The sequence below is a fragment of the Bos mutus genome, chromosome 26 (assembly GCF_027580195.1).
Source record: "Bos mutus isolate GX-2022 chromosome 26, NWIPB_WYAK_1.1, whole genome shotgun sequence".
NCBI classification, from domain to species: domain Eukaryota; kingdom Metazoa; phylum Chordata; class Mammalia; order Artiodactyla; family Bovidae; genus Bos; species Bos mutus.
Window position 1 is genome coordinate 12,089,061 of NC_091642.1, and position 12,339 is coordinate 12,101,399.

A 12,339-nucleotide genomic window follows, 5' to 3' on the forward strand; every position below is an offset into this window, starting at 1 on the left:
GGTCTCCCCAGTAAGCAGCTGTGACAGTTTCTAATGTCCATCTTGATAGACGGCTTTGGAGGTTTGGCTCTTTATTGTGAGAGGCCTCATGGCCATTTGAAGTCTGTGTCAGTCCTCCTAATACTGCATAGCTTGTGAATAAGTCCAAAGTTAATAATACTCAGTTTCCCCCATCTCTCAATGGAGTTAATAGATTTTGAGATAACTCATGTTTCTGGTTTTAGTTCATCCTTTGGGAAAAGCTTTTCTCTGAAGTAGTGGGAAAACAGACATTGGTCAGGAGTCCTGTGTTTTAGTTGGTATTTGCTAACCAGCAAAATGGCTTCAGGTAAGAGCCTTACCTCCTTGGTCTCCATTTATCAAATAAAGGAGATGCTGTAAGGTTCATTTTGTGATTATTATTACTTCAAGGCTAATATCTTATGCTTTTTTGATGCCATTGAGTCCTAACTGTGATTTTGTGTGGCCTCTTGTTAGGTCTATGAAGACTGGGATTGTTTTAAAGTAAACGATGTTCTTGAGTTATATGGCATACTCTCTGTGGATCCTGTGCTAAGTATACTGAATAATGATGAAAGGTGAGTCTATTTTGAAATAATTTCAAACTTTGAGAAAAGTTGGAGGATGGTTATATAAAGAACTCCCTTTTCGCTTCATTCAGATTTACAGGTGTTAACACTTCAGCTCCGTCTGTTTTGTCATTCATTTGTGCTTATTTGTATATACATACATTTTTATACATGTGTAGTTTTTGCAAACACTTGAGAGTAAGTTGTGTATTCATATCCTAAGTACTTGCTGTGTCCATATTTCATATATAATCAGAGTATAGCTACACAGTTTGGGAATTTGCGTGAATACACAGTGCAGTAACCGTAGGCCACGCCAAACTTCTCCAAGTGTCTCAGCGCTGTTCTTTCTGGCAGTCTTTTTCTCTGTCCAGGATCCATAGGATCGCTCTCTGCATTAACCTGCAGCAGTCTCCAGCTCTTAGTTGTCCTTCAAGGCCTTGATACTTCTCTTTTCTTTTTTTTTTTTCCCCTGTCCTTCAATGTATTGACACTTTCCTTGACACTGAGAAAGTTCATTTTTCATAGTACGGAGGCACCAAGGTTGAGACACCAGCATTTAGTGAGGGCCCATTTCCTGGCTTGTAGATGGCTGTCTTCTTGCTGTGTCCTTACATGGCAGAGCAGACTCGCTGCACTGAAGAGTACAGACCAGTTATTCTGTAGGATGTCTGTCCGTTTGGGTTTATCTGATGTGACAAATTAGGTCACATCAGATTAGATTGTGATTAGATTCCAGCTATGCATTTGGGGCAGAAAACTACAAAGTGATACATTCTTCTCAGTGCATCACTTCTGGAGGTGCAGTGTCCTCTTACTAGTGAAGTTCTTTTTGATCACTTTGTTATATTTGGTACACACGTGTACATACGTATACCTTTATCATAATGTGACATATGTAGGTAGCCTGAAATCTGTCATGTAACAGTTTACGAAGACGAGGAGCATTTTCTGTTCTCTCAGGAGAAGTGCAGGTGGAACTGTCCTTGGTTGAGTTCCCATCTCATTTTCAGACACGGATGTTACTTTTTCGTGTGTACAGCTGCCGCCTCTGAACCGAGCTCTGTCTTCTCTCGGCAGGGACGCCTCTTCGCTGCTGGACCCGATGGAGTGCACGGACATGGCTGAGGAACAGAGGGTGCACAGTCCTCCTGCCTCCTTAGTGCCAAGAATCCACGTGGTCCTGGCCCAGAAGCTGCAGCACATCAACCCCTTACTGCCTGCTTGCCTTAACAAAGAGGAGAGCAAGACCTGTAAGTGTAAGTGCTGACGCCTCGTGGCCCAGAGACTCACCCGGCGTGCGGGAGCTGCGTTTTGTGGAGCTGTCGGTCAGGTGCTCAGCTGTTAGGAAAAGTTCCTCCAGCGGTCACCATCACTTTGCCCGTTTTCCTGTGTGTTAATTCTCTTCATTAAAATGAGGCCCCTCCCAAAAGGTATACCCTTGTCTTGTTTTGACAGTTGGCATCACTCACGGGCCAGTGTTAGAAGTCCGTCCAGTTGTCTGCTGGTGTGCACTGCTTTGTTGCATAGTTACTTTTTAGCCAGAGGCACGCGAGGGCCTGGCGTGTCTGCTCAATCTGGTCGCCCTTCTCTCTCCAGTTGTTTCCGGTTTCATGTCCGAGTTGTCTCCAGTCAGAGCAGAACTGCTTGGCTTCCTCACTCATGCCCTTCTGGGAGACAGCTTGGCCGCTGAGTACCTTATACTACATCTCATCTCTACAGTGTAAGTGCTGTGTTCCTGGGAGTTGGGTATTTTGTTGAGAGGGACAAAGAAGAGGAAGGTTTCTGAGATAATTTGTTTTGTTCATTAGGCTTCATCCCCAGATGGTTTTTATTTGTTCAGTGCAACAGCTGTTACACCTAATCTCAGATATTCCTTTTTTCAGCTTTTCTCAGGGTCACGTGTAGCATTTTGATTGTATCTCCTTAAATTTAAGAGCTAAAACTAGGCATAGAACCTAGCTGATGAGTAAAATAAGCTGTCTTGTCATTTTTGCAGTCTGTAAGTCCCCTGTTTATACCTCCTGAGGCTCTGTGTCTACAGTCCGCGAGGCCACTGGGTGGCCTCACTTGTCCATGGACGTGAGCCCCTCTTCCTCTCACCTCGCTATAGGTCTTTGTTTCCCGATTTCAAAGTAATGTGCGTGCCTTCAGTAAGCTCCAAGGGCATAAAGAAGAAAGCAGAAACTGCCTGCAATCTCACCACTTAGAGATGGTGTCAGTTAACAGACCTTGGTAGCTGATGATGTCAGCTCTTTCTGTTTGTGTGTGTATACCTCCCTACGTGGTCTCAGTTATACTCTAAATAGATCATTAGCTTGCTTTTATCATTAATAAATAGTAGACATTCTCCCATCATAACTCTCCTTGAGCCTTTTAATGGCTGTACAGTATCTTTCGTTATAGACAATTGTACCTTTCCCCTAAATGTTAGGCTTCCCTAGTTTTTCTCTGTTTAAATAACTCTGTAGTAGACATGTTTGTGCTAATAACCCTTTGCTCAGGCAGGGTTGGGACAGTAGTACATAATGGTGGAATGGGCGGATGCGGGGACCGAATGGGCTGTGTTCAGGTCCAGCCCTACCGCTTCATGGCTGTATGAGTGTCAGCGTACGATTTAAACGCCTCATATCTCTCATCTGTAAGATGAAAATAATATTACCTACCTCAGAGTGTTTGGGAATTAAGTGATAAAGTACTTAGAACAGTACCTGGCACAGGGTAGAAGAACAACACCAGCATTTAAGTATTGGCTGTTATTTTCATTATTGTTTCTGTTTTTTAAAAAAGCTGATGAGAGCAATCTGCTTTATTTGTAATGACAGTATTAAGCTAATTTTTCTTTGTTTGCCTTTTGATGGAGATCAGGAAATCACCTGAGTGTCTTATTGGTTTAAACCTTTTTTTTTTTTTTTAGATACACAAGAAGAGATGTTCTTCCACTAGGAAAATTTACGGTTAACTTGAGTGGTTGTCCACGGAATAGTACCTTCACGGAACACTTATATCGAATTATTCAACATCTGGTTCCAGCAGTAAGATCAATATAAACACGTGTTATAAACCTAAGCACACTTTAAAAGTCCATCTAATGGTCTTTCATTCAACCCAAATATTTAACTTTGAGATTTTAATAGATCTCATTAAGGGGAAACAAAGCCTGCCAGTTTCATAATTTAAAATGTACTTACCTTTAAACATTTCACTTTTCCTTTGTTGCCTTAGCATGAATTTCTTTGAATAACAGTTAATACAACTGTAGTAATTCCTTTAACATTGTACTCTCCTTTGATGCCAGTTCGTTTGTACTATTTGGTATCCTTTGTATGCCTTAAGATTTTAAATGTCAATTAACTCTAAATTGTAGGAGTATAATTCTTTTTAGTTGAGGAAATAACTTTATCTCTGCTGCCCAAGTGTAATTCCTGTTTGAAAGTCAAGCTACCTTTATTTGCCAGGGCATCTGGAATGAAGTGTTTGTGTGGTGGTAAGATCTTAGGGGAATAGCTTCTGATTAGTTGTGTGCCTGGCAATGCTGATCACACCTTACTTTGGAAATTTAACAGATTGAAGTAGATCATTCATTTATCCAGTGTTAACTGATCATTCATTTACCCAGTTTATTCAGTGTCTTCTGGGCCCTTAAGAAACACAGCAATAGACCAAGTAGACCAGCATTCCTCACTGTCCTTGACTTTCAGATCAGATCAGATCAGTCACTCAGTCGTGTCCGACTCTTTGTGACCCCATGAATCGCAGCACGCCAGGCCTCCCTGTCCATCACCAACTCCCCGAGTTCACTCAGACTCATGTCCATCGAGTCAGTGATGCCATCCAGCCATCTCATCCTCTGTCGTCTGCTTCTCCTCTTGCCCCTAATCCCTCCCAGCATCAGAGTCTTTTCCAATGAGTCAACTCTTCTCGTGAGGTGGCCAGAGTACTGGAGTTTCAGCTTTAGCATCATTTCTTCCAAAGAAATCCCAGGGCTGATCTCCTTCAGAATGGACTGGTTGGATCTCCTTGCAAACCAAGGGACTCTCAAGAGTCTTCTCCAACACCACAGTTCAAAAGCTTCAATTCTTCGGCACTCAGCTTTCTTCACAGTCCAACTCTCATATCCATACATGACCACTGGAAAAACCATAGCCTTGACTAGACGGACCTTTGTTGGCAAAGTAATGTCTCTGCTTTTCAATATGCTATCTAGGTTGGTCATAACTTTCCTTCCAAGGAGTAAGCGTCTTTTAATTTCATGGCTGCAGTCACCATCTGCAGTGATTTTGGAGCCCAGAAAAATAAAGTCTGACACTGTTTCCACTGTTTCCCCATCTATTTCCCATGAAGTGATGGGACCTCATGCCATGATCTTCATTTTCTGAATGTTGAGGTTTAAGCCAACTTTTTCACTCTCCACTTTCACCTTCATCAAGAGGCTTTTTAGTACCTCTTCACTTTCTGCCATAAGGGTGGTGTCATCTGCATATCTGAGGTTATTGATATTTCTCCCGGCAATCTTGATTCCAGCTTGTGCTTCTTCCAGTCCAGCGTTTCTCATGATGTACTCTGCATATAAATTAAATAAGCAGGGTGACAATACACAGCCTTGACATACTCCTTTTCCTATTTGGAACCAGTCTGTTGTTCCATGTCCAGTTCTAACTGTTGCTTCCTGACCTACATACAGATTTCTCAAGAGGCAGGTCAGGTGGTCTGGTGTTCCCATCTCTTTCAGAATTTTCCACAGTTTATTGTGATCCACACAGTCAAAGGCTTTGGCATAGTCAATAAAGCAGAAATAGATGTTTTTCTGGAACTCTCTTGCTTTTTCCGTGATCCAGCAGATGTTGGCAATTTGATCTCTGGTTCCTCTTCCTTTTCTAAAACCAGCTTGAACATGAGGAAATTCACGGTTCACATATTGCTGAAGCCTGGCTTGGAGAATCTTAAGCATTACTTTACTAGCGTGTGAGATGAGTGCAATTGTGCAGTAGTTTGAGCATTCTTTGGCATTGCCTTTCTTTGGGATTGGAATGAAAACTGACCTTTTCCAGTCCTGTGGCCACTGCTGAGTTTTCCAAATGTGCTGGCATATTGAGTGCAGCACTTTCACAGCATCATCTTTCAGGATTTGAAAGAGCTCAACTGGAATTCCATCACCTCCACTAGCTTTGTTCATAGTGATGCTTTCTAAGGCCCACTTGACTTCACATTCCAGGATGTCTGGCTCTAGGTGAGTGACCACACCATCGTGATTATCTGGGTCGTGAAGATCTTTTTTGTACAGTTCTTCTGTGTATTCTTGCCATATCTTCTTAATATCTTCTGCTTCTGTTAGGTCCATACCATTTGTGTCCTTTATCGAGCCCATCTTTGCATGAAATGTTCCTTTGGATTCTGTTGTTTTCCTCTATTTCTTTGCATTGATTGCTGAAGAAGGCTTTCTTATCTCTTCTTGCTATTCTTTGGAAGTCTGCATTCAGATGTTTGTATCTTTCCTTTTCTCCTTTGGTTTTTTGCTTCTCTTCTTTTCACAGCTATTTGTAAGTCCTCCCCAGACAGCGATTTTGCTTTTTTGCTTTTCTTTTCCATGGGGATGGTCTTGATCCCTGTCTCCTGTACAGTGTCAAGAACCTCAGTCCATAGTTCATCAGGCACTCTATCTATCAGATCTAGGCCCTTAAATCTATTTCTCACTTCCACTGTATAATCATAAGGAATTTGATTTAGGTCATACCTGAATGGTCTCATGGTTTTCCCTACTTTCTTCAATTTCAGTCTGAATTTGGCAATAAGCAGTTCATGGTCTGAGCCACAGTCAGCTCCTGGTCTTGTTTTTGCTGACTGTATAGAGCTTCTCCATCTTTGGCTGCAAAGAATATAATCAATCTGATTTCGGTGTTGACCATCTGGTGATGTCCTTGTATAGAGTCTTCTCTTGTGTTGTTGGAAGAGGGTGTTTGTTATGACCAATGCATTCTCTTGGCAGAACTCTTATTAGTCTTTGCCCTGCTTTATCCCGTATTCCAAGGCCAAATTTGCCTGTTACTCCAGGTGTTTCTTGACTTACTACTTTTGCGTTCCAGTCGCCTATAATGAAAAGGACATCTTTTTTGGGTGTTAGTTCTAAAAGGTCTTATAGGTCTTCATGACTGACTTTACTCTCTTAAAAACTCACTGAGGCCTCAGAGAGAAATGGTTTGTGTGGGTCGTTTGTATCCTCAATTTACCATCTTAGAAATTAAAACATACTAAGATAGTCATTGAAAACAAACCAATTATATATGAACATAAGTAAAATTGTGAAAATAGCTATTTTTCCCAAACAAAAAAAAATCAGTGATAAAAGTGACGTTGTTTTAAATTTTTGCCAGTCTCTGTAATGTCTGGATTAATAAACAGCTGGATTGGCATATCTGTTTCTGCATTCAGTCTATCGTAACATGATGTTTTGACTGAAGTATATGAAGGAAAGCTAGCCTCAAACAGATGAAAACGTAGTTGGCGAAGGAAGGACTGTGTCAACAGCCTTTTCAGATAACTGTGGATGTTCTTTGTGGATGTTCTGATACTGAACAAAAAACTGTCCATGTGGTATTTTCTTCAAAAAGAGTTGCAAGTGTGAAATCTGAGATCTCATCAGTGAGCTTTTTATGCTCTGCTGTCATAAATTCGTTGGTCTCTCTTGCACACTGAATGGATCCTTTATCCGGGATTTTGACCTCATGGGACCCCATAAACGGGTCTTAGCAAGCTTCTGGCGATATCTTTTTTTTTAAGCCTCTGTGTATTTGAGATACATATACCAATATATATCTCAGTGGTCTATGATTTGTTTCTGGTTCACTAGTAAAATAAAAACTATTCTCCAGGAATACGGAACAGGACAGTTGAGAATAAACCAGCTCATAGAATCAGAGAAATTCTTACTGAGGATGTAGAAATTTTTGTTTCTGAGAGCTCCAGAAACCATGAGCCTACTCCCTTAAAAATTGATAAGATCTTTCTCTCCATATAAAAGGTAGTGTTTAACTCCGAATACATATTTTCTTAAAAGAGCGAAACTTGTTAACTAGGAAATTTCTCTTTGCAGTCTTTTCGTCTACAGATGACTATAGAGAACATGAACCACTTGAAGTTCATTCCCCACAAAGACTATACAGCCAATCGCTTGGTCAGCGGGCTCCTGCAGCTGCCCAGCAACACTTCGCTTGTAATTGACGAGACTCTCCTGGAGCAGGGGCAGCTGGACACACCAGGTGTGTGCACCGACGTTTCCCCACCGTTTCTAAGTCCCAGTGAGGCCAGGCTGGGTAATGGTTTTCTAAAAATATAACCGTGAACAAGGGCAGATTCACACTTCACAGATATTTAAGATAAAGGCTTGCTCTGTGAATTTAGTTAAAGCTTATATGGTAAACAAATAAGTTGTGTACATCAGCTGTGTTTTATGATCGTATGAAAATTGTACCATGATACAGGTAAGTGATATAGCTTTTTAAAGGCTGCAAGGAAGGAGGCTTTGCCTTTAATCCTATATTATCTGAAAAGAAAACTTGTAGAAAAGACCTAATAAAACATTTTTTTTACCAACCAATGTGATTAAACTTCTTTCCCAAAGAATCAAAATATTTAGAAGATCAAATGGCTTGAACTAAAATGTTATGGAACGTGTTATGAAATTATAAGAAAGCAGATTGCTTTACCTGTGCTCAAATGAGAATGCAGAAGACACTTTGCTAGTAATCAGTTCAAGAGGTAAAGGTAGAAAAAGCAGTGTTAGATGGGGTAGAATTAAGGCAAAAATGAGTATAAATTCATTAAAGTTCAATAACCTCATCTCTGTATAAAAACCATTTTGGTCCTGCCAGATTATTTTAGCCCTGTGAACACATCACATACAAAGTAATCTTATTTTTTTGGAAACTGTTTTCTGTCTAATTGCACACCATATGCTTGATAGTAAATTTTGGGTGGGTAGGTGGGGAATCTTGGCTCCAGAAATATGTTTTATCTATCTTGACAAATACTTTCTGTGAACCCTCTTAGTTAATGGTCATTTAGAAAATTGGACAGTGCCTCTCATACTTTTTTAAAGCAGTAGAAATCTCATGTCTTCTTATCAGTGTCAGCAAAACTAATTTGGTTAAGTAATTAAAATCAAGCGACTGAAAAATTGTTTTCTTGCTTTTGTAGGTGTTCATAATGTGACTGCCCTGAGCAACCTAATAACTTGGCAGAAGGTGGATTATGACTTCAGCTACCACCAGATGGAATTTCCCTGCAACATTAATGTTTTTATTACTTCAGAGGGGAGATCGCTCCTGCCGGTACGAGGGGTCGTTTTGAAATGGAGGGCAGTTATTGGAGAGAGATTGGGACTTCTGCTTTGTTTCTTGGCACTGCATATTATCAATAAGCTTAGCTTGTTTCAAAATTGTGGCTGCTGATTATTAATGAGGAAATTGAATATTTTGGTTCTCTGGGATGAACACCTAGTATCTAGAAAATTATAGGCAAGGAAAGAAAGCTGTTGGCGGCAGAAACCCCCACATGTGGGGAGAAGCAGCTGTCTGTAAATTGCCTGATTAACATCCAGACCTTGGTTCTTGTTGCCTCTGTTCCACTGTTTTCTGCGAATCTTTCGTGAGAAATATTTGAGAGTTCCCTTTAGAATGTTTCTAATCAACCTGGTTACTTGAGTGGTTCATGGAAGAGCACCTTTACTTCTGAGTCTTTTAATGATGAGAAATATGCCCAGTTGCTTGAAAGACATCTAGTTGCTCGCATCTAATGTGCTCACCCGTGATGTTTGAGGACTGCCTGTGAATGAGAACGAGGTGGCCCAGTGGTGAGCTTCTGTGGTGAAAGTGTGATTTGCTTTATGTGGTGTCTAGAAATCCAGTATATTCCATGACGAAGGAAACATCTAAAACGTTTTAATTAGCCACTTTGTAGAGATGCACTCTCTTTCTATATGCTTACTGATAACTGGGGAAACATAAGTAACCAAGAAAAGGCTAGCTTTGGTAATTATCGCTGTGTAGTTACAGTTCACATAAGTTAATATTAAAAAGTGACCTCCCCCTAATAATAAATCACATTTCCTATTTCCCTCAGGGATCTGATAGAGCTGAAGCATCCCCTAAAAATTTAGATTAATTTAGGAACTTGGAAAATACTGTGTACTGTTTCTCTTTTTAGGCAGACTGCCAGATCCACTTACAGCCACAGCTAATGCCACCAAACATGGAGGAGTACATGAACAGCCTTCTCTCAGCAGTGCTGCCCTCTGTGCTGAATAAATTCCGCATCTATCTGACCCTTTTGAGGTTCCTGGATTATAGCATCTCTGATGAAATAACCAAGGTGTGTTTGGGTTAAAACAAAGGATTTCTCTGTGTTGAATTGGAATAATCAATTTACATTTACTGTAATTACTGATAAGGTAATTTTGCTTTTGTTTTCTATGTCATAATGTCTTTTGTTCCTCTGTTAATGTCTTTTGTTTGAAATAGATATTACTAGTGTACAACTTTAATTTTGTCTTCTATGACACAAATTTTTTTTTGTTAGTAGTTGCCTTGGGAGCTATATTAACATCTTAATTATGATAATCTGGGATTAATTTAGGATTAATGCCGATTTACTTATAATAGTATGCAAAAGCTTTGCTCCTTCATAATTCCATTTCTTCCTTTGTGCTTTATTATCATTCAGATTACATCTTATATTGTATGTCTGTCAACACATTTATGAGTATTGCTTTATGCAGTTGTCTTTAAAGACATTTGTACTGCCTTTTGTATTTACCCGTGTCGATACCCTTACCAGTATAGATCCAAGTTACTTTCACTTCAGCCTGGAGAACTTTCATATTTCTCAGGGTTATTCTGTAAGGGAGATCTGCTTGTGACAAATTCTGTGTTTTTGCTTATCTGGGAATGTCTTAATTTCTCCTTAATTTTTGAAAGTGAACTAATTTTGCTAGGTGTGAAATTCTTAGTTCATAGGCTTGTTCTGTCAGCACTTCGATTAAGTCCTCCAGCTGCCTTTTGGACTTTGTGATAAGAAGTGAGTTTCCAGTGAGAGGATTCTTTGTACATTAGTGAGTCATTTCTCTCTTGTCCTTTCAGGATTCTCTCTGGCTCTTGACAGTTGGGCTGTGATGTGTCTAGATGTGGATCTCTGAGTTTACCCTGCTTGCAGTTTATTGAGTTTCTTGGATATGCAGATTAATGCATACTTTGGGGAGGTTTTCAAGACATTTGGTACATCTCTGACCATTATTTAAGTTTCTTCCTGCCCCTTTCTCCCTCCTCCCTGGCATTCCCAGGTGTGTATGTGGTACACTCGATGGGTCCCACGGGTCTTTGAGGTTCTGTTCAATAATGTTGGTCAGCCTGTCTACAGATTTTCTGAATCTTCTGCCAGTTAAATTCTGCTGTTGAGCCTTTCAAGTGAATTTTTAATTTGAGCTGTATTTTTCAACTTCAGAATATGTTTTAAGTAATTTCTCTTTATTGATATTTTCTATTTGATATCATTCACATGCTTTCAGTTAAAGAACTGTTTCCCTTTAGTTCTCTGAATATATTTAAAATACCTGAGTTAAGGTCTTTGTGTAGTAACTCCAATGTTTAGGTTTCCTCAAGGACTTCTTCTTTTCCCACAAAGCGGGCCAGGCATTCTTGTTTCTTTGTAGATCTTCCAGTTTTTGTGTTGGAAGCCTGGTGCTTTAAATAATATAATCTGGCACCTCTGCTCTGGCAGATTCTCCCCTGCCCTAGGGTTTGTTGTTTAGTGACTTTTCTGAATTGATTTCTAAGTCTGTATTCTTAGTTGTATGTGGGCACAGAAGTCTCCCTCAGTTCAGTGGTCAGTGATTGGAGAGAAATTTAATTTCCTTAGATGCTTGCAAGTAGTCTCCCACTATAAGCCAGGGGACCCTATGTCCATGGTGGGGCCAGTCTTGGGCACTGAGCCATGCAGTTGACAGCGCTGCCCTGGCCTTTGCCTTCTGCTCGCACAGGGCCTCAGGGCTGTGAGGAGTGAGCGCGTACGGCCTGCCTGCTCAGGCTCAGATCTCCTGACAGGGCTGTGAGGAGTGAGCGCGTACGCCTGCCTGCTCAGGCTCAGATCTCCTGACAGGGCTGTGAGGAGTGAGCGCGTACGCCTGCCTGCTCAGGCTCAGATCTCCTGACAGGGCTGTGAGGAGTGAGCGCGTACGCCTGCCTGCTCAGGCTCAGATCTCCTGACAGGGTTGTGAGGAGTGAGCGCGTACGGCCTGCCTGCTCAGGCTCAGATCTCCTGAGCACGTGCACAGCCCTGGGCCTGTGTGTGGCCGTGTGAATTCCTGGTGGTCAGGGGAATATATGGACATTTCATTCCTAGATTTTCTTTTTAATGGTTTAGATTAGCCTGCTGTTTGCCCCATCTACTGTCCAGGGTCTGGGGCAGCTGAGGTGGTCGATAATTGCTTCTGATTGTTTCTGATAAACATTCAGTGGGGGGTGGAGTGGGGGGAGACAAGCTGTTCACATTGAACAAGCTCCCAGTCAGGTAAAATAAAGATAGCAAGACAGTAAAGCAATTATTCTTCAATTAAAAAAAAAAAAGCCAGCCTTGTGAATGTGTTCTTGGGAGGAACCACCAGGCAGTCAAGTAATGACAATTCTCTGGGCATGGTGCTTTGACACTCCAGCCCCACCAGCCCCTCCAGTGGTTGCCTGACCGTTTTCACGGCTGCTTGGAGATGGGGAGGGAATAGGGC

General features: G+C 41.1%; 1 protein-coding gene across 3 annotated transcripts in view; it reads left to right on the forward strand.

Moving 5' to 3' along the window:
* Positions 1–12,339, forward strand: part of MCMBP (minichromosome maintenance complex binding protein) — a 39,791-nt gene that overhangs the window by 24,351 nt on the left and 3,101 nt on the right. For 2 of the 3 annotated variants that reach the window (XM_070363765.1, XM_070363764.1), the window contains 7 exons: positions 478–578; positions 1,650–1,828; positions 2,169–2,292; positions 3,487–3,604; positions 7,660–7,825; positions 8,763–8,896; positions 9,771–9,935. In XM_070363765.1, the coding sequence (XP_070219866.1) occupies positions 478–578; positions 1,650–1,828; positions 2,169–2,292; positions 3,487–3,604; positions 7,660–7,825; positions 8,763–8,896; positions 9,771–9,935 (987 nt within the window). The remainder of the gene's footprint in view (positions 1–477; positions 579–1,649; positions 1,829–2,168; positions 2,293–3,486; positions 3,605–7,659; positions 7,826–8,762; positions 8,897–9,770; positions 9,936–12,339) is intronic. The other variant, XM_070363766.1, reaches the window with a different exon arrangement.